This window comes from Peromyscus maniculatus, chromosome 8, assembly GCF_049852395.1.
Source record: "Peromyscus maniculatus bairdii isolate BWxNUB_F1_BW_parent chromosome 8, HU_Pman_BW_mat_3.1, whole genome shotgun sequence".
In the NCBI taxonomy this organism is placed as follows: Eukaryota; Metazoa; Chordata; class Mammalia; order Rodentia; family Cricetidae; genus Peromyscus; species Peromyscus maniculatus.
The window spans coordinates 3,812,274-3,828,512 of NC_134859.1; the positions used below are offsets into that span (position 1 = coordinate 3,812,274).

Consider the following 16,239-nt stretch of genomic DNA (forward strand, 5'->3'; position numbering starts at 1 on the left):
GTCTGTGTTTATACACCCCACCCACCCCTGTTCAATGCAAGCACCTAGGTTAGAATCGATCATGTTCTGTATATTCCTAATTGACAAAGCTTAACACGTAACAGCCGATCCTCGAGAGTAAACAAATGAATAAGGATAACTATCCATTCTTGAAGATTCTGATCGCTCCAAACTGTGGGTGAGCAGCTTCCCCTAAGACATGTTGTCCTGTCCTGATTTGTGCCTTGTCCTCATGCTTGGCCCAGCACGCAAGTCCCGCCTTTTGAATGGCTTTCCCTGCTCTCAGCTGCACACTGTTAAGGGCCTGGCTGCTGCTGCTGAACACAGAGCAAAGGCAGAGAAAGGCAGAACTCTCGGCTCATCACACTAAACAAGTAAAGCAGCCAGTAGCCTGAATGAGGGGAGTCAGAGAGAAGGGCATGGGACAGCAGAGCCAGGGTAACTGGACACACAGTAGGTGCTCAGAAGGTCATGTGAGGTATCAGGTCAAGAGGCCACTAAACATACAACCTGCAGTGCTTCTGCAGATGGTCCCAAGAAAAAGGAGGGGCAGGGTTGGGGCAGGTGTTCATGGGGACAGTCCGTCCCTGCAGGTGTGGTTAAAATATACAGGCATGCCTGGCATCACAATAGGGCCAACACACAGAGTCCATTCCATTTGGGACATCTAAAGAACCTAGATGTGATGGAGAGGAACCACCATGGGAAGCCTACAGTCACAGCCCACCAGGGAGGACCACCTCCAGCCCCCACACTCCCTCCTACAGTTCAGACAAGGAAAAGACGCCACCTCCTGGATCCAGGGCGCAGGTGAGCCAAGCCTGAGCGCAAGAGAGGTAGCTGCTGCTGGAGAGATGACGTGAAGTGGATGGGCCTAGCCATGGTCTGTTACAAACCCTCTAGTCACCATGAGAGAAAAGTAAGCCTGATAATGAAGCCGACCACATGGCACAAAGGGGAGAGAGGTGGAGAAACAGCCCTCCATGATACCTAGATCTCTTCAGTTACCTGGCCATTCCACTGCTCTTCTTGACAGGGGCTTCTAAGTGGGCTTCTGTCCCCCATACACACTAGCTAAAACTGATGGAAGGTTGAGGGATTTTCAGAAAGCCCCACATCCCAAAAGGTGAACAGAGTAGTCTCAGGACAAGTAACAAGCAAGTCTAAAAGCCCCTTAGGACTGAACTGTGCCCACAGAAAAGCCCAGGTGGCATTTGTCAGTGACACTTAGGCCAGGTGACACCACCACCACTCACCCCACAGTCACTGCCCTCCCTTACCTAACTTCATTGAGCACCTACTCTGAGCCAGGCAGTGTGTTGGAGGCAAAGGAGACCAGGTCAGCACAAGAGCACTGCCTTTCCCTCAGGGAGCCTTTGGTCTGAATTTGGGGACTTCATGACAGCACACGTCATTGCCAGTAGTAACTGTGTTTAGCAATGCTGGTGCCTGAGCCCATACACCAGGGAAGTGACCTGGGTAGGTCAGGATATACTGTTGTGGACCTTCTGTGCTGCTGAATGTTCTTAAAGTGACAAGAAACAGAAAACTCAACTCCAACTCACTTCAAGAGTAATGGGGATTCATCAGCCCAGGCTGTGAGGTCCAGAGAGGCCTTCAAGAGTGGACTGACCCAGCAGTCCAGTGCATCCTGAGACCTAGCTCCCTCACACACCTTTCTCCATTCCTAGCTGCTGGAAACCCTGCACCCTAAGATTGTATTCCCCCATGGGACCACAATGGCCAAGGCACCTCTAGCCTTCATGCCCCACAGCAAGTTACCCAGAGGACAGAGTCATCTAAGGGCAAGGGACAATCTTCCTCCCAAGTTCCAAAGATCGCCAGTCATGTCTCCATGGTAGAATCAGAACACACGCCATTTGTGAGACAAATCCAGCTCCCTGAAGCAATCATGCTGGGAAGGAGATGAAATTATCCTCACCAGATTAGACATGTCGAACTGAAGCTGGTGCCTGGAAGAATTCAGCTTCTGTCCCCAACCAAAGGGGTAGAGTGTGACAAGTGTCCTTCCTGGCTATATCTGTGAAAGTGCATCCAGAGGACTGACATGGGAGGGCCCACCCTGAGTGTGGATGGCACCATTCCAAGGGATGGGTGCCCAGAGAGACTAAGGAGGAGAAGAGACCCTGAGGCCAGGACAAGCATGCTCTCATCTCTGCTCCCTGGCTCCCTGGGCGGTGAGCTGCTGTGCCCTCATACAACTCTGGCCAGGGCGGTGAGCTGCTGTGCCCCATACAACTCTGGCCAGGGCGGTGAGCTGCTGTGCCCCATACAACTCTGGCCAGGGCAGACTGAAACCTCTGAAATCAAGAGCCAAAATCTTAGGCTGTTTCTGGCCCGTGTTTGGTCAGAGCAACAAATAACAGATACAGCACAGTTACACTGGTTACCAAGACCCCTGTGGCCCCACTAAGCCACAAAAGTTTCTTTTGCTTTATAGAACACATTGCGGCTCTTCCTCCCGAGCATTTGTGTTTGTTTCGTAGGGCAGGGTCCCACTGTATGGCCTTGTGAGTGCTGGGATTCCAGGCATGCACCAGCACACTTGGCTGGGGCATGCTTCTTTTACAAAACAGAACTGACCAGTGAAAGAGCTTCACAGAGGATGATGGATTTCCTCCCTTTTTAAAACACATGTAAATGCTTCCATCTTAATTTTTGTCTTTTAGGGGGCAATGCTGCGTGTTGAATCCATGGACTTAACACATGGCTAAGCAAGCTTTTACCACACCCTAGCTCTGATACTGTCATCTTGGTCTTAGGACATCATCTCATGCAGTTGCTACTACTTCACCAGCAACAAAGTCTTGAGCACGCTTGCCTCCACTTCCTATTTCCATGGCAGACATTGGTATTCAATAATAGCAATCTTTTCCACTTAGCCTAGATGAGAACACAGAATCCTTAACCAGATCCAAAGATCTGACTTTTGCTGTCAAAGTAAGTGTTCAAACTGAAAAGATCAAGGTAGAGGCCCAGACCCTAGGTTCTAAGGCTACCTCTATCCCAGGACAGGCTCAGAATTCAGGCCAGCATCCCCTATCCTTGGCCTTCTCAAGTCTGAGCATTTGCCTCATGGTACAGATACAATTAGTCTTAGGAGGGACACTAGAGAAATACACTGTCCTTGTCCTAGAGAGCAGTTTATAGTTCTCCAATGACCAATGGAAAAAGGCAGGAATGGAGCCCTCACAGAGAAAGTAAGATTTGGAGCTTTCATTGAAAGCCAAAGGTGTCCCAGGAGTGCGAGATGGAGGCTCTGAACAGGACTCCAAGGTCCCTGGTCTGTCCTTCCTGAATGGTCGATGCCCTAGAAGCTATGCCATGCGGCCCTCACTCTCACATGTAAACACTGCTGTGAAGATCTCACGGCCAGTAGCCCAACAGGAACGGTACACAAGAGGGCACACACTGGCCAGGCAGGGCTGGAAAAGTAACAGCAGGGGAAGCTGACTGCCAAATGGAGGCCAGTGTCAAAGGCTACATGATGCTCTAGACAAAGAAAGGACCCCAAGATCCAGGTCAGCCCCAGAATCCAGAACTATCCACAGCCAAGGCACCAACCAAGAAGAAAGGAAGTTCACCATGCCGAGCCATGCAGGGCCTAGAGCTGTTCTAGATGCCAGAAGAGCACCAATGCACCCAATGTAAAAAGCCCCACAGACAGACAGGGTGGAATATTTGTGCCTCAGCTGGTGTGGGGGCGGGGGCTGTGTAACACCGGGAGGTGCAGCTCAGCTAGGAAATGGGTGAAGGAGGATCTAGCTCAGCCCCACTCCTGTGAGGAAGCCACTGCACACTCCTACCACCACGGAGCGACCTGTCAGCATGCCTTCCCCCGCACTGAGCTGTGGTTCACAGCGAACCTTCCCCCTCAAGGTGCTCTGCAGACACTTGGTCACAGCAACAACAAAATCACCTAAGAGAAGTATTACGTAACACTTCCACCAATGCCAATCAGGGAGGGCACACCAGGCGCCCTGCACTGCCTGCTGCAGTCACCCGGAGGCCTGTTGGTCACCGGCGTCTACTCCTCCAAGGGAAAAGTACACCAGTCAGGACACTTTCCTCCTCCCCTTCCACCTCTTCCCCTCAGTAGCTCTCCAAGGCTGCTGCTACCAGACGCCAGCTGGGCCTCTGTGTGGAAAGCCTAAGGGGGACCACACCCGAGTTCACAAAGGGGAGGTCATGGAGAGCACCCAGGTCAAAGAGCACCTGGAGAGTGACTCGTTCTTAGCTCTCCCTGCGGCAGCAGCAGACTCCCAGGTCTGGTCTGCCAAAGCAGCCGACATCACTTGGGAACAAACCTGGTGAGTCTTGGGGAAGTGACAGACTCGAGAACAGAGTCCCTCGCAGTGAGTGCTTCCCCAGCAGACACAGCTGGGTGGGGCCACTGCCTCAAGTGAGTTCGGAAGGATGCGGTGTGCCACCCCACTGAACTTCTCAAAGGAGGAAGAACTGGAGGGGAGCGAGCTATGGGACGCCGCTAGCTACTAACAGCTCACCTCCTTTTCCACAGCAGGAGCGAAGGGTTGACAACAGAGTGGTGGAGAGGTGCGTCCCACAGAGGACACAGGAAGCAGCTCTCCAGACAGTGCTGTAGAGACAACCTACTGTGTTGTCTTCCAGAATGCAAGTTAACTGTCAAGGGGACAGATGAACTTAAGCCCAGAAAAAAACACAACCCCCTCTTTGCCCAAAACATACAAACATGAACATGTGGTAATAACAAGGGAAAACCAACGACAGTCTGGCTCCAATAGCAAGACGACCACATGAGTGAACAATGATTCGGGCAAGGCTGGTTGGGCAGGGCAGCTCAGGTGCCACTGTCAGGAAGAGCTGGCCCCTCTCCCCTCCCTGTGTATCGCCACCCGGGGAAAAGTCTTCCCATAAAAGAACGAAGTTCTATCAACTCCCAGCTTCTCCAAAGGACTGAACCTTGCTCTCTGCACATCAGCTTGGCCACACCCTTCCTAGACCCCATCATGGTAGCCAAGAGGAAAAGCAGCTGAGTGAAATTTGCATGGGCAGCCTGGAAGGATGAAGAGCCGCAGTGAAGATTGGCCATGGACGCCTAGGTGTCTGACTAAAGCTCATCTCTGGGAGTTTGGGGTGTTGCTGGAAAGTCATCACCTTAACTAGTGGGCTAGGCAAAGCACGGGGCCCTCACCGGGACAACCAGGGGTCATCCTTCCACTGAGGTCTCTGGACAAAACAAAAGAGCCAGGTCAATGTTCTCTCTGCTGACTGCTGGAGCCAGGGGTGGGCCTCTCCTGCCGTGGGCTCCTAGCTGTGTAGCAGCAGGCCTTCCTCTGCCTTGCAGGCCTTCAGATCACACCACTGGCTTCCCCAGGCCTCCACTGACAGACCAGATTAGGAAACTCCCCAGCACCCAAGTCATGAATCAATACCTCAGGACACATGGCTTTCTGGAAAGGTACAGAAATCTTGTTGGCTCCGCTTCTCTGGAGGGCCCTGTGGCCTCAAGAGGAAGCTGAAGCCTGGTGAAGGTGGTGGGTAGCCTTTGAGATGTCATTTCCTCCCATACTGCCAGGGCTGGTCTGTATAACCACAGAATACAGTACGAATAACAATGTGCTCTCAAGATGACAGAAACCTGGTGAGCTCTATCTGGGGCAGGCTCTTTCTCTACAGAGCTACCTACCACGTTGTGAACAGCCTTCAGAAGGCTTCACATTAGGGACTCAATCTCTTGCTGACAGACAGACACATTCAGGACAGTAGGCCCCTAGTCCGATTCAAGCCTTTAAGTATACCAGCTCTGGCCAGCAACTCAACCTCTACCTTCTAAAAGACCCTCACCCATTTTCAGACTCCTCACTCACAGAAATCATGGAGAATCTAAATACTTGCTATTTCAGGAGACCAAGTTGAGAGACTATTTGTTCCATGAGACAGCTAACACAATGAGCAGAGACAGAAAACGTTTCCAGAGTGACCTGATGACCTTGACCCTGTCTCCCTAAGTCCATGCGTGGGAAACACAATCCCTGACACAGACATGCAGAGAGGTAGCTGTTAGGAACTGATCAGGGGCTGGAGAGATAGCCAGTTTAGCAGATAAGGATACCTGTTGCTTATGCAAAGGGCCCAAGTTCAGTTCCCAGCACTCATATAGAGGCTCACAACTTTCAGGAACTCCAGTTCTAGGGAATCTAACCCCTCTTTTGGCACCAGGCACCAGAACTACACTTGGTGTACTTGACGTACAGACATACATGAAAGCAAAATATTCATACATATAAAAAAATCTAAATAATTTCTTAAAGAAAGAACTGATGAGATTACAAGGGCTGGGCCCTCATCAATGGCTAAGCACCAAGTACGTCTGTTACAAAAGTAGGTCAGCTGCCTCTTCCCTCGTGTGAACTCTCTGTGACGAGCTGCCCTTCGTCATACTCTAACATGCCAGAAAGCCCCCGCCAGGGGCAGCCCCCCAGTTCTGGCCTTCCCAGCTTCCAGAACTGTGAGGTAGTTATTTCTGTAGTATTCTACTGCCACCAGACCAGAGACTAAGACACTTCCTTCAAAGGGACTCCTCATGTAAATCTATGTCTTTCCTTTTTTAAATCTGTCTCCCAGCTGGAAGCAAGTCAATCAGTTCTTCAGAGAGGTATGACTTACACAACTTTAACTGTACCTGATTGTACTGCACAAGCTCCATGCCCTGGCTCTTTGTTGAACCACTACAGATGAGGAAAGTCATTAGTTTTGAGCAAAAGAAATATCAAATGCTAAATTCACTCAGTATGCTTCTGTCTCGCCATCCTGTACCCAAGGCTAATAAAACACATGTGCACACAATGGACTCTAAGTGGGCACTCAGAACTGACGAGCCTAGCTTTCCATCCTTCTTGCCTTGTTGCTATTAGAATATATCTGTGATTAGGCAAGGTTTTAGGAACCTAATTAATAAAAAGTGATGGTAGTTAAAATGGATTACCCACGTAGGAAGTGTGTTTACTAAACCAGCAAAAATGGTCTCTCATGCTCTCTCTTTTTATACATGTGATAATTGCCCACCACCGTGGCTAGCTGCTCAGGGTGCTTTCTCCCACTTTCTCTTTTGAGAATATTTGTCCATTTTAAAGATGTCTTTCCACCTGCAAACTGCCATCTTCTAAGTACCTTAAACAGTTCTTCATGTGTAACTGGGAAGGCTTTGAATCATAAAACTGTGGCTTCTCTATCCTGTGTGTAGGATAAAACTTTCCTTAGGATTACATAGTAAAGAACACTCAGTACGAAATATGCACAGCAGCTTGTCAAGCATCTCGAGAATCCCACGGCCTTCCTCCTCTGTCCACATCAGCACAGATGAGAAGCACACATTGATAGAAGCTCAACAGATACCCAGAAACACATTTCCAGGATTGGAGCCAGGGCTCAAGGCTAAGGTGACTTCTAACACAAGCCAGCAACATGAAGGGACCATAGCCCTGCCTGTTACTTGCTGTCCGAAGTTTCCTTCCCGGGTTTCAGCACCAGTTGGTGTCCGAAGTGTCCCTTCCCGGGTTTCGGCACCAGTTGCGGCGCGCTCCTCGGCCAGCGAGGAAGAACGACCACCATGCGAGGATCCTTCTCAGAACACACTTTATTGGAGCGCCTCTTGGTTAAGGGAGAGCGGGAGGTGAGGGGCCCCGAGGACAAAACTGCAGCTGCTTATAAAGGGAATCAGGCAAACGTGCCGTACTGTGATTGGGTCCCGCCAGAATGCTAGCACGGGGAGCCACGGGATAGGCTGAGGACATAAGGCCAATTACCATACTCGTGCATCATAGCCAAATATGGAGTTGTTTACAGCTAGGCTACCAGGAAGCCAGCGCCATGTTAGAATGGCGGCTCCCTACAGTTACTGATGCTCAGAGCAGGGTCTCTGAAGACATAAGTCCTTGGAACCAACATTACACCACAGAGCTCCAGTGAGGTCAGGTGAGATGAGAGACCAGGAAACATGCAAATAGGAACCAGTCTCTCTAATTCTGCCTCTGACCTGGCTCTTATGCCCTAGAGCAGTGGTTCTCAACCCTCCTAATGCTACGACCCTTTAATACAGTTCCTCTTGTTGTGGTGACCCCCAAATATAAAATTATTTTCTTTGCTACTTCACAATTGTAATTTTGTTACTGTTATAAATTGTAATGTAAATATCTGTGTTTTCTGATGGTCTTAGGAGCCCCCCCCCGGGAAAGGATGGTTGAGAACCACTACTGCCCTAGAGACGCCTGTGAGGATAGGACGCAAAGGGGAGACGTGACTGTGGCGATTACTGTATGAAAATCACTCACACCACAGCACCTAACTCTGGGTGCCTGGCATAGTCTCTGGAAATGCTTCCCCTCTGGCCTCACTCAAAGCAATTTCAAAGAACACAGTGTTAAGAGTTTGAGACAGAAACATCCCCCACAGTATCATGTTTTAGTACTGGGTCCCAAGGTGTGGCCATGTCTGGGGACGTTATAGAACCTTTGGAATACACAGCCTAGGAAGCAGAAGTGGGTCTTGAAGATGATACCCACTTCTGGAGCCAGAGTGAGCCCTTTGCTTCCTGTCTGCTGTGGTGACGTAAGCAGCCACATTACCACTTCCTGTCTGCTGTGGTGATGTAAGCAGCCACATTACCATCCTACAACCATGTCTTCCCTAAAAGATGAATCGAAATCCCCTGAAACCTTCAGACAAAATCAGCCATTCCTTCCCTAAGTGGCTTCTGTCAGAAATTCTGTCACAGCAATAAGACAAAGAGCCAATGCAGCCAAGAAGCTGCTCAGCTCACCTACAATGGGACAAAAACAGGAAACAGTCCAAATGCTAAATGGACCAATTAGTGCGGTCAATTTCATATGCTACATTAATTCAGTGAAACACCACAAAGAGGTCTCTACAATAGCTAACTTCAGTCTGCTTTCACAGTGAAAAATGGAGGGAGGAGGTGGAATGAAAAGTGATGGGCTGTCAACTGTAAGTGAGTAGAAAAGTGTGTCCACAGGAGAAGAAACTCAGTAAAAACTGGATGTTTTCACAGGAGTTGTGACTCTTAATTCATCACATTTTGTTTAATAAGATATAAACAACATCACAAAAAATTAATAAGTGGCCCTTAAATAAAAATAAGATCAACAGTATTTGTAATTAGAGAAATGCACCAGCCTGATTTTTCTCCTGTGATATTTACGGGACCCAAAACGTTGCTCCCCTGCAAGCACAGCTGGGAGCAGCACCACTTCCCACAATGCAGGCCCTGGGAAGACACAGCCTGCACGTGCCTGCCCTTTGATGCAGCGAACACACTCAAGTGAGAACACAATGGCTGGTACTCAGGTCATGCACTGGGGAGTCTCACAGAAGACTGAAAACCTCCTTAACATCCAGCTGTTGGCAGACTGGCTGAATCAATCCCGGGGTAGTCAGACCAGAACACACTGGGAGTTACTAGCCAGAAGATGGCAACCCTTGGTACTCCCACACGGAACCCTGCCGGGAAGGTACAGTGCAGTGCAGAAGAGGGAAGGACTCTGCATGCACGCGTCCGCCTCGGGCACAAAGAGCACCTCTGGAATCGGTATAGTTAAGCCAGCAGGGAGCAATCCACGGCAGGCAAAAGGGAGTGGTCATCGGTTAACCTTATTTGGAAACATATGCGTGTGTGGCGTTCATTCAAAGAAGCCAAACGAATGGAATGCATAAATGCAATTTCCTTTGGCACCCCTTTCATTTAACTAGAGCGCTGAGTGGGGTGTGGTGGCGCCTGCCTGCAGTTCCTGCATGAGTGTGAGGCTCACCTGGCCTGCATACACAGCAAGACCTTTTCTCAGAAACGACAGACAGAAGATATGTGTGGGACTGTGGCTACACATGCTTGTCTCTCCATCCCTTGCCCTGTCTACCTTGCCAGTGCCTGGACCTTTGTGGTATGGCGCTCCTGCTGCTCTGTCACCTTCCTTTTCAAGGCGTCCACCTCTTGCCGGAGTGCGGCCGAGTGCTCCATCTCACCATCAAGGAGATTCCGCAGTGACCTGGAAAAGAAGGCCCCACAGTTCAGATGCTGCTCGTCCAGCCCACCCAGAGGACAATGCAGTTCTTAAGGGAAATCAAGTCTCATCACTGAGCACAGGCTCTGCACAAACCACAGTGCAGCTATAGTTCACATAAGCTGATGCTAGCAGACAGCAAGCTTGAGCGTGGTAACTGCAGTGAGCCCCAGGGCCATCACCTGGGGTCAGACTGGGGTCCCTGCCCCTCTGACAATTGAGATGAAGGGAAAGAAGGAGCTGAGCAAATGCCAGGGAGGTGCTTTCAAAGACACTCCATTCAAAAGTACAGCATGGTGAACGAAGTTCTGACACAGCCTCACTGGGTAACATTTCACAAAGGGAAGGGTGTCAAAACAGCCCAAATGAATATTCGGCAGCAGAAAAACACAGAATACTTGCTCAGATTCCATGACAGATATTTTATCCTGCTTCCACTGCTGCCCATAGAACAGACCAGGACTCAGTCCACAGCCACCTCCATGATAAGCTAGAATGTATGGCATTCTATGGAGTATACATTAGCATAACATTATCTTACATTCCTATACTTTTTAGCTTTTATAGCATGTCCATCTGCATATACATTTCTTACTCCCAGAAAATGTCCCGGGGTAACAGTTCTAGGAAGGATCACAGGTTACCACCCTGATTCTGATTACCACCAAGGTTCTGCTTCACTGTACCTAAATGGCTGTTTCTAGAAAGGCAACTGTGATGTATTTACAGGCCACACACATCCAGAGGATGCCTGCCATGAACATCAGGGTGTATCAAATACACCAAGCCCCCACAGTGCCCTACCACCACTGAGCTCTCCAAAACCCGCCATGTTCACTGGGAGCTTGAAGAGGATTCCCCTCCTGGAACATGCTACCCCCTGGGAAATATCCTGGGGGATTCTGTCCAGGAAAAAGAAACAACATACAGTGGCTGTGATTCTTCACAACATACAACAAATCCCATGGGTGCTTCCAAGAGCATCACTGCAGCTGGAGCCAGGAAATGACCCTTGCAGTGGCCAGAAGCCTTCTGTTGAGAATGCATGCTATCTGGAAGTGGTGCTGTCCAGCCCTCTAATAATAGTCTGGCTGTTTTAGAAATTACACTTATTTGCCTTTGCATGGCTCCACAAAGGATGAAGAACAACTTGTCAGTTCCAAAATAAGGTCTCAGAGAGAACAGTGACTACTGTCACCAGTAAAGGACAGGAAGTGACTTGAACACATGTACATGTGAACCCTCCACCCACCACCTCCCCAAGTCTCACAGGCTTTTGTGAATAGCCTCAAGCAAGCCTGCCACTGGCGGCCACCACCCCACCCTCCACCCCCCCCACCCCGCCTCAACACAGGTGCTGGGGGGGTGGGGAGTGGTCAACTTCAGACATGGTGACAATCGGTAGTATCTAGTGTGGATTTCAATAGGGAAGGAAGAAAAAAATTAAGAAAACACTTTGCCTCTTGGAGTTAACCACTGGGTTTTGGCCAAATTAAAAGAATCCAAATGTCATCTTGTCCCAAGAATCCCCAATTTGAGTGGAACTGGGACACAGAATATAGATCCTCAGTTAAAGGTGACTTCCAGAGTCTTTTGGGGGCAGTGAGTTCAACAGAAGTGGTATGGCATTTGTTCCTGAAGTAATAAAACTATTCTAAAATTGACCATGGTGATGATGCACATGTCTGAGAATACACTAACAAGCAGCGAATTGTGGGTATGTGGATCACATCAGTGAGTGCTGTCACTAAATGCTGCAGCTCCATATCCTTCTGGGTTGCAAGGCGGCAGCACTGCTGTTCCATCCCTCGCTTACATGCAACACAGCAAATCTACGGAAGTGGCCTATTCCAGAAAAGTACGAAATCTGTTAAGATCCCAGCACCCAAGCCAAGCAACTCAAAACTACCTATAACTCCTGCTCCAGGGCACCCAGTCCCTCTTCTGGCTTCCATGCACATCTGTACGCGCGCGCGCGCACACACACACACACACACACACACACACACACACACACACACAAGAATCTAAAGTAACAATAACAGTAAGGTAAGAAGCTGCCAGTCACAGCTGTGGAAGCAAGGCACCATTCTCTCCATCCATTCACTCAGCCACTGGGGGCAGAATGTCAGAGAAAGAGGCAGCCATGACGTCACAGTACCCGTTCTCTTCTTCCAGTTCATCCTTTCTGTTCATCATGGCCACGATGGCTTGGCGTAGTTCATCTGAGGGAAAAAGCAAAGGCAAAGCTTATGAGCAGATGATCCGGTAACCCGTCCCTTTGCCTCTCTACAGTCCATGCCATTACAGATGGCTTGTCTAGGTCCCTTCCCTGTTCCCTAGCAAGAATTCTTTTACAGCCTCAGATACCCAGTGGGCTCTGCTGTCACTTTCATCCACACAAACAGAGGGTAAGGAGATGAAAACTAATGTGTGTGTTGGGAGGAAGGGTGGGTTCCTGGGAGAACATACTCAGCTTGCAATTTCTGAGTGTTTCTCCAAATCTCTATTCCTGAACATCTGTTGTGAACACTGAATTGTTCCTCGTACGCTGCTTATCAGCCCAAACAGTGGATCAGGTAGTACCGGGCTCCATGCTTGCATAGACAGTCCGTCAAGGTTAGTACAAACATCTGGCTCTCCTCCGCTGCCTTCCGAGGGTAACACACAGATGACACAGGACTGTGTCCAATACACAGTGCACACTTGGGAAAGCCACTCTTCCAGCCTCTTTCACACAGGAAAGCATTCGAGGATAGGGAATGACAATACGCACCCACACTTCCTATCTCCATCAAGCTTAACCATCGGTGCTGTGTGTATGCTGAAGGCACGGCCAGATCTTAGCTGCATCTCAAGATCTGGAGATCACAGGGTTGTTTTATCTGTTTCCTGTACTTGACTTCACCTTATGGTGGCTGCTGGGAAGTGCAGGGCCCAAATCACACATCTAGTAGTAGTCTGTAACTATGTCCAAGAGTACACACTATGTCTAGAACCAACTACATGGATCCAAGTGATGAGGGCCCAACAGGGGTGCCCAAAGACTCAGTAGCCACTTCATGTTTTAAGACGAGAGGTATTGATGAAATACCTAGCAAATTCCCTCAATTTTAAAATCTTTCAAACTACAAAAAGTAGCTAGGAAACACCTTTCCATAAAAGTTATTAATAAGAATTAAAGATTCATATTAGGAATCGCCTATCTAGAAAGAGGGTGAGACTGAGAATCAAGAAGGTTGTTCATCTGTGGTCCAAGCAGCCCTGAGAAACAGAGAGGAGATGCTAGGAGACGGCCTAGGGCAGAAAACCGGCAGGACTGAGCCACTGAACCTCCAACCATGCTCTGCCTGGAAACACAATGGCCCAGGGCTCACACGTTCATTCACTCATTCATCTACCAAGAACATACGAGGTTCAAGCACCTTCCCACGGAAGAGTCAGGCTCCCACCTGGCCTAAGGAAGGAGAGGACCTTCCAAGGAAGGTTCCTAATGGCCATCACAAGCCTACGTGAAGCCAACTCAGTGAGCTTGGTCACTAGGGTCCCTGCTCAGAGCCTCACTGCAAAGTCTCAGCCTCTCTGTGCCCTTCTCACCTCCCTGGGAGCCAGAAGGATCAGATGAGAATGAGAAGCAGTGTATTTGTGGGAGGGCCTCTCACAGGCTACAGCAGGAAGCACAGAAGGACCTGCTGCTAGGATGTAGAATTTTATTCTAATTGATAAATCTGTAGAGGAAAACCAAAGCAAGTCATTTATCCCCATGCCACTGTGGCCATGAAGGAAAATCAACCCAACAAGATTCACTGTTCTACCAGCAGCAGGGAGGATAAAGCATTCCACGTTCAGTCTTCAGGCAAGCCAGGCCAGTGCTGTGGGCACTGCAAACACAGACTCGGCTACTCCTCCACTCCAGGACCTGCATGGATTCTGGAGTTTCCTCCAGGCTTTCTTCCCCACTGGAGTTCTTGGCTAGCCTGAACCACTCATAAGCAAAGGGAAGGGATGCTCACAGTCCCGTCCGGAGCTGGAAGGCACAGAATCTAATTCAAGACCTGCACTGTTTGCCAGTAGCCCTGCCCACCCTCCTCCTTTTCCGCAGTAACACATCTGGTTTACACTCATGAACTGCAGGCGCTGTTCCTGAGGCGGGACCAGAGTGCAGCAGATGACTCCACCACCACCTCCACCTCCACCACCAGTGCGCTCAGCAGAGCGGTGCAGACTAGGCACGGCAGGTGCTGTCACCCCTCCGCCCCACCCCTCCCAGCGGGCACAGCTCATCCTAATGAGCACACCCCTGGACACCTGTGTCCAACCCCACCCCCCCTCAGCCCCAGTGACAGCATCTGCCTGGCCAGAGGCCAACTGAGCGGTCTCCAAATGATCTGACTGCACTGTTGCTGCCCAAAGATGGAAGTTATGACATACCGATGTTATCTCATAAATTTCCTGGTCACAGTCCACCTTCCTTCATGTTAAATCCCTCACTTACATTCTTACCTGAGGACTCCCCAGCTCAGCTACCCAGGCCCTGGCAGCGATGAGCCTCATTGAAAAGCTCCCTGATTCCGCTGCCCTGCAGCCCTCAGGTAGGAGACTGTGAGTCACCTCGGCCTTCCCTGTGCACACAGGTGTTGAAAGTCGAACACACACCATGTTGCACATCTCAGTGCCTGGGATCCCTTCTCACTGCACGTTTAACTGAGGTATTTGGATCTGGTTCCAGAAAAATAAGTGACTAGGGAGGCCATTATGATCTAACCTTCCATACTTCCAAAACCAACAGCAAAGCTCCAAACGACAACCATCACATGTTTTCTCTCATATGTAGAATCTAGATTTGAATGTGTATGTGTACATGTGTGTGTCTGTGTCTGCCTGTGTGTGTCTATGTCTGTGTGTGTGTCTATGTGTATGTCTGTATCTCTCTCTCTTGTTTTCTCTCTCTCTCTCTCTCTCTCTCTCTCTCTCTCTCTCTCTCTGTGTGTGTGTGTGTGTGTGTGTGTGTGTGCGTGTGCGTGCGTGTGTGCGTGTGTGTGTGTGTGTGTGTGTGTGTGTGTGTGTGTGTGTTGGAAAGAGACACTCTAGGAGCAGAAAGGAAGAGGGAAGCAATGGTAAGGAGGCAACAGTATATGTTGCAGGAAAGCAGGAGGGGCTTTTTCAATCGAGGAAGGAGACCAGCAAAGGGAGATGGGGAGGAAATAAAGGGGGAAAGTATAATGACATATAATTACAAAAATGGCACAGTGGAACTCATTACAGTGCATGCTAACTATAAATGAATAAATAATACATACATACAGAAATCCAATGGAAATAATAGCACTTTCAATGAAGCTACAATGCTTCTGCCCAGCAAGCCTTGTTTCTAGTCTCACAGCCTTCTGTTGAGGGCAATCAATAGCACAGAGCAGGAAACAGACTGTGACAGTCCCTTCAGAATTCCCAAAACCTCAGACCTCCACCACCCACGATGGTGGATGCAGTCCTGGAGGGTAGGTGTAAAGAGCAAGAGGAAGGGACAGAAAATCCATGGCAAGCTGTTACCAAGAGGCTCTGGGGCCAGCAGCCCTAAGTTCAAGCCCCACTCAGCCACATGCCATAGGCAATCTTGACAGGTTTCTGCCTTTGCAAACTACAAGCTGGAATGTGCCTCATTCTCCCACAAGATGACTGGTATCAAGCATAGGGCAGCCATTCAGTTTCAACACTTAGAAGATGTACTCTCTGTAGTCAGGTGCTGGCCTCCAACCCCAGCTCCCCACCTGAGGATGCTGTTTAGTGACCTTCTCTGAGAACCTTAAGGGTAAAATGGGATCTTAACACAGTCTGTTTCATCAGGCATGGTGGCACACACCAGTAATCTCAGCATTTGGTGGGTGAAGACAGCAGGATCAAAAGTCCAAGGCCACTTGACTACATAGGGAATTTGAGGCCAGAGCTTGAGCTACATGAGACCCTGTCTCGACATTAACCAGACAAACCCAGTCACTATCTCATAGAAGTGCTGTAAGGATTCAATGAGGTGATATGAAAATGAGGTACCTAGAGCACGGTGGCATTTAACAGGTGTTATTGATGGGCCTCACTATCCCGTCCCCTTCAATCACAGAGGACAAGAAGGTGGAAACACAGTGGCAGACATTGCTCACAAGTATGG

General features: G+C 49.4%; 1 protein-coding gene across 8 annotated transcripts in view; it reads right to left on the minus strand.

The window, feature by feature from the left end:
• Positions 1-16,239, minus strand: part of Snx29 (sorting nexin 29) — a 474,149-nt gene that overhangs the window by 323,909 nt on the left and 134,001 nt on the right. For all 8 annotated transcript variants that reach the window (XM_076577840.1, XM_076577839.1, XM_076577841.1 and 5 more), the window contains 2 exons: positions 12,238-12,301; positions 9,933-10,061 (listed from right to left, as the gene is read on the minus strand). In XM_076577840.1, the coding sequence (XP_076433955.1) occupies positions 9,933-10,061; positions 12,238-12,301 (193 nt within the window). The remainder of the gene's footprint in view (positions 1-9,932; positions 10,062-12,237; positions 12,302-16,239) is intronic.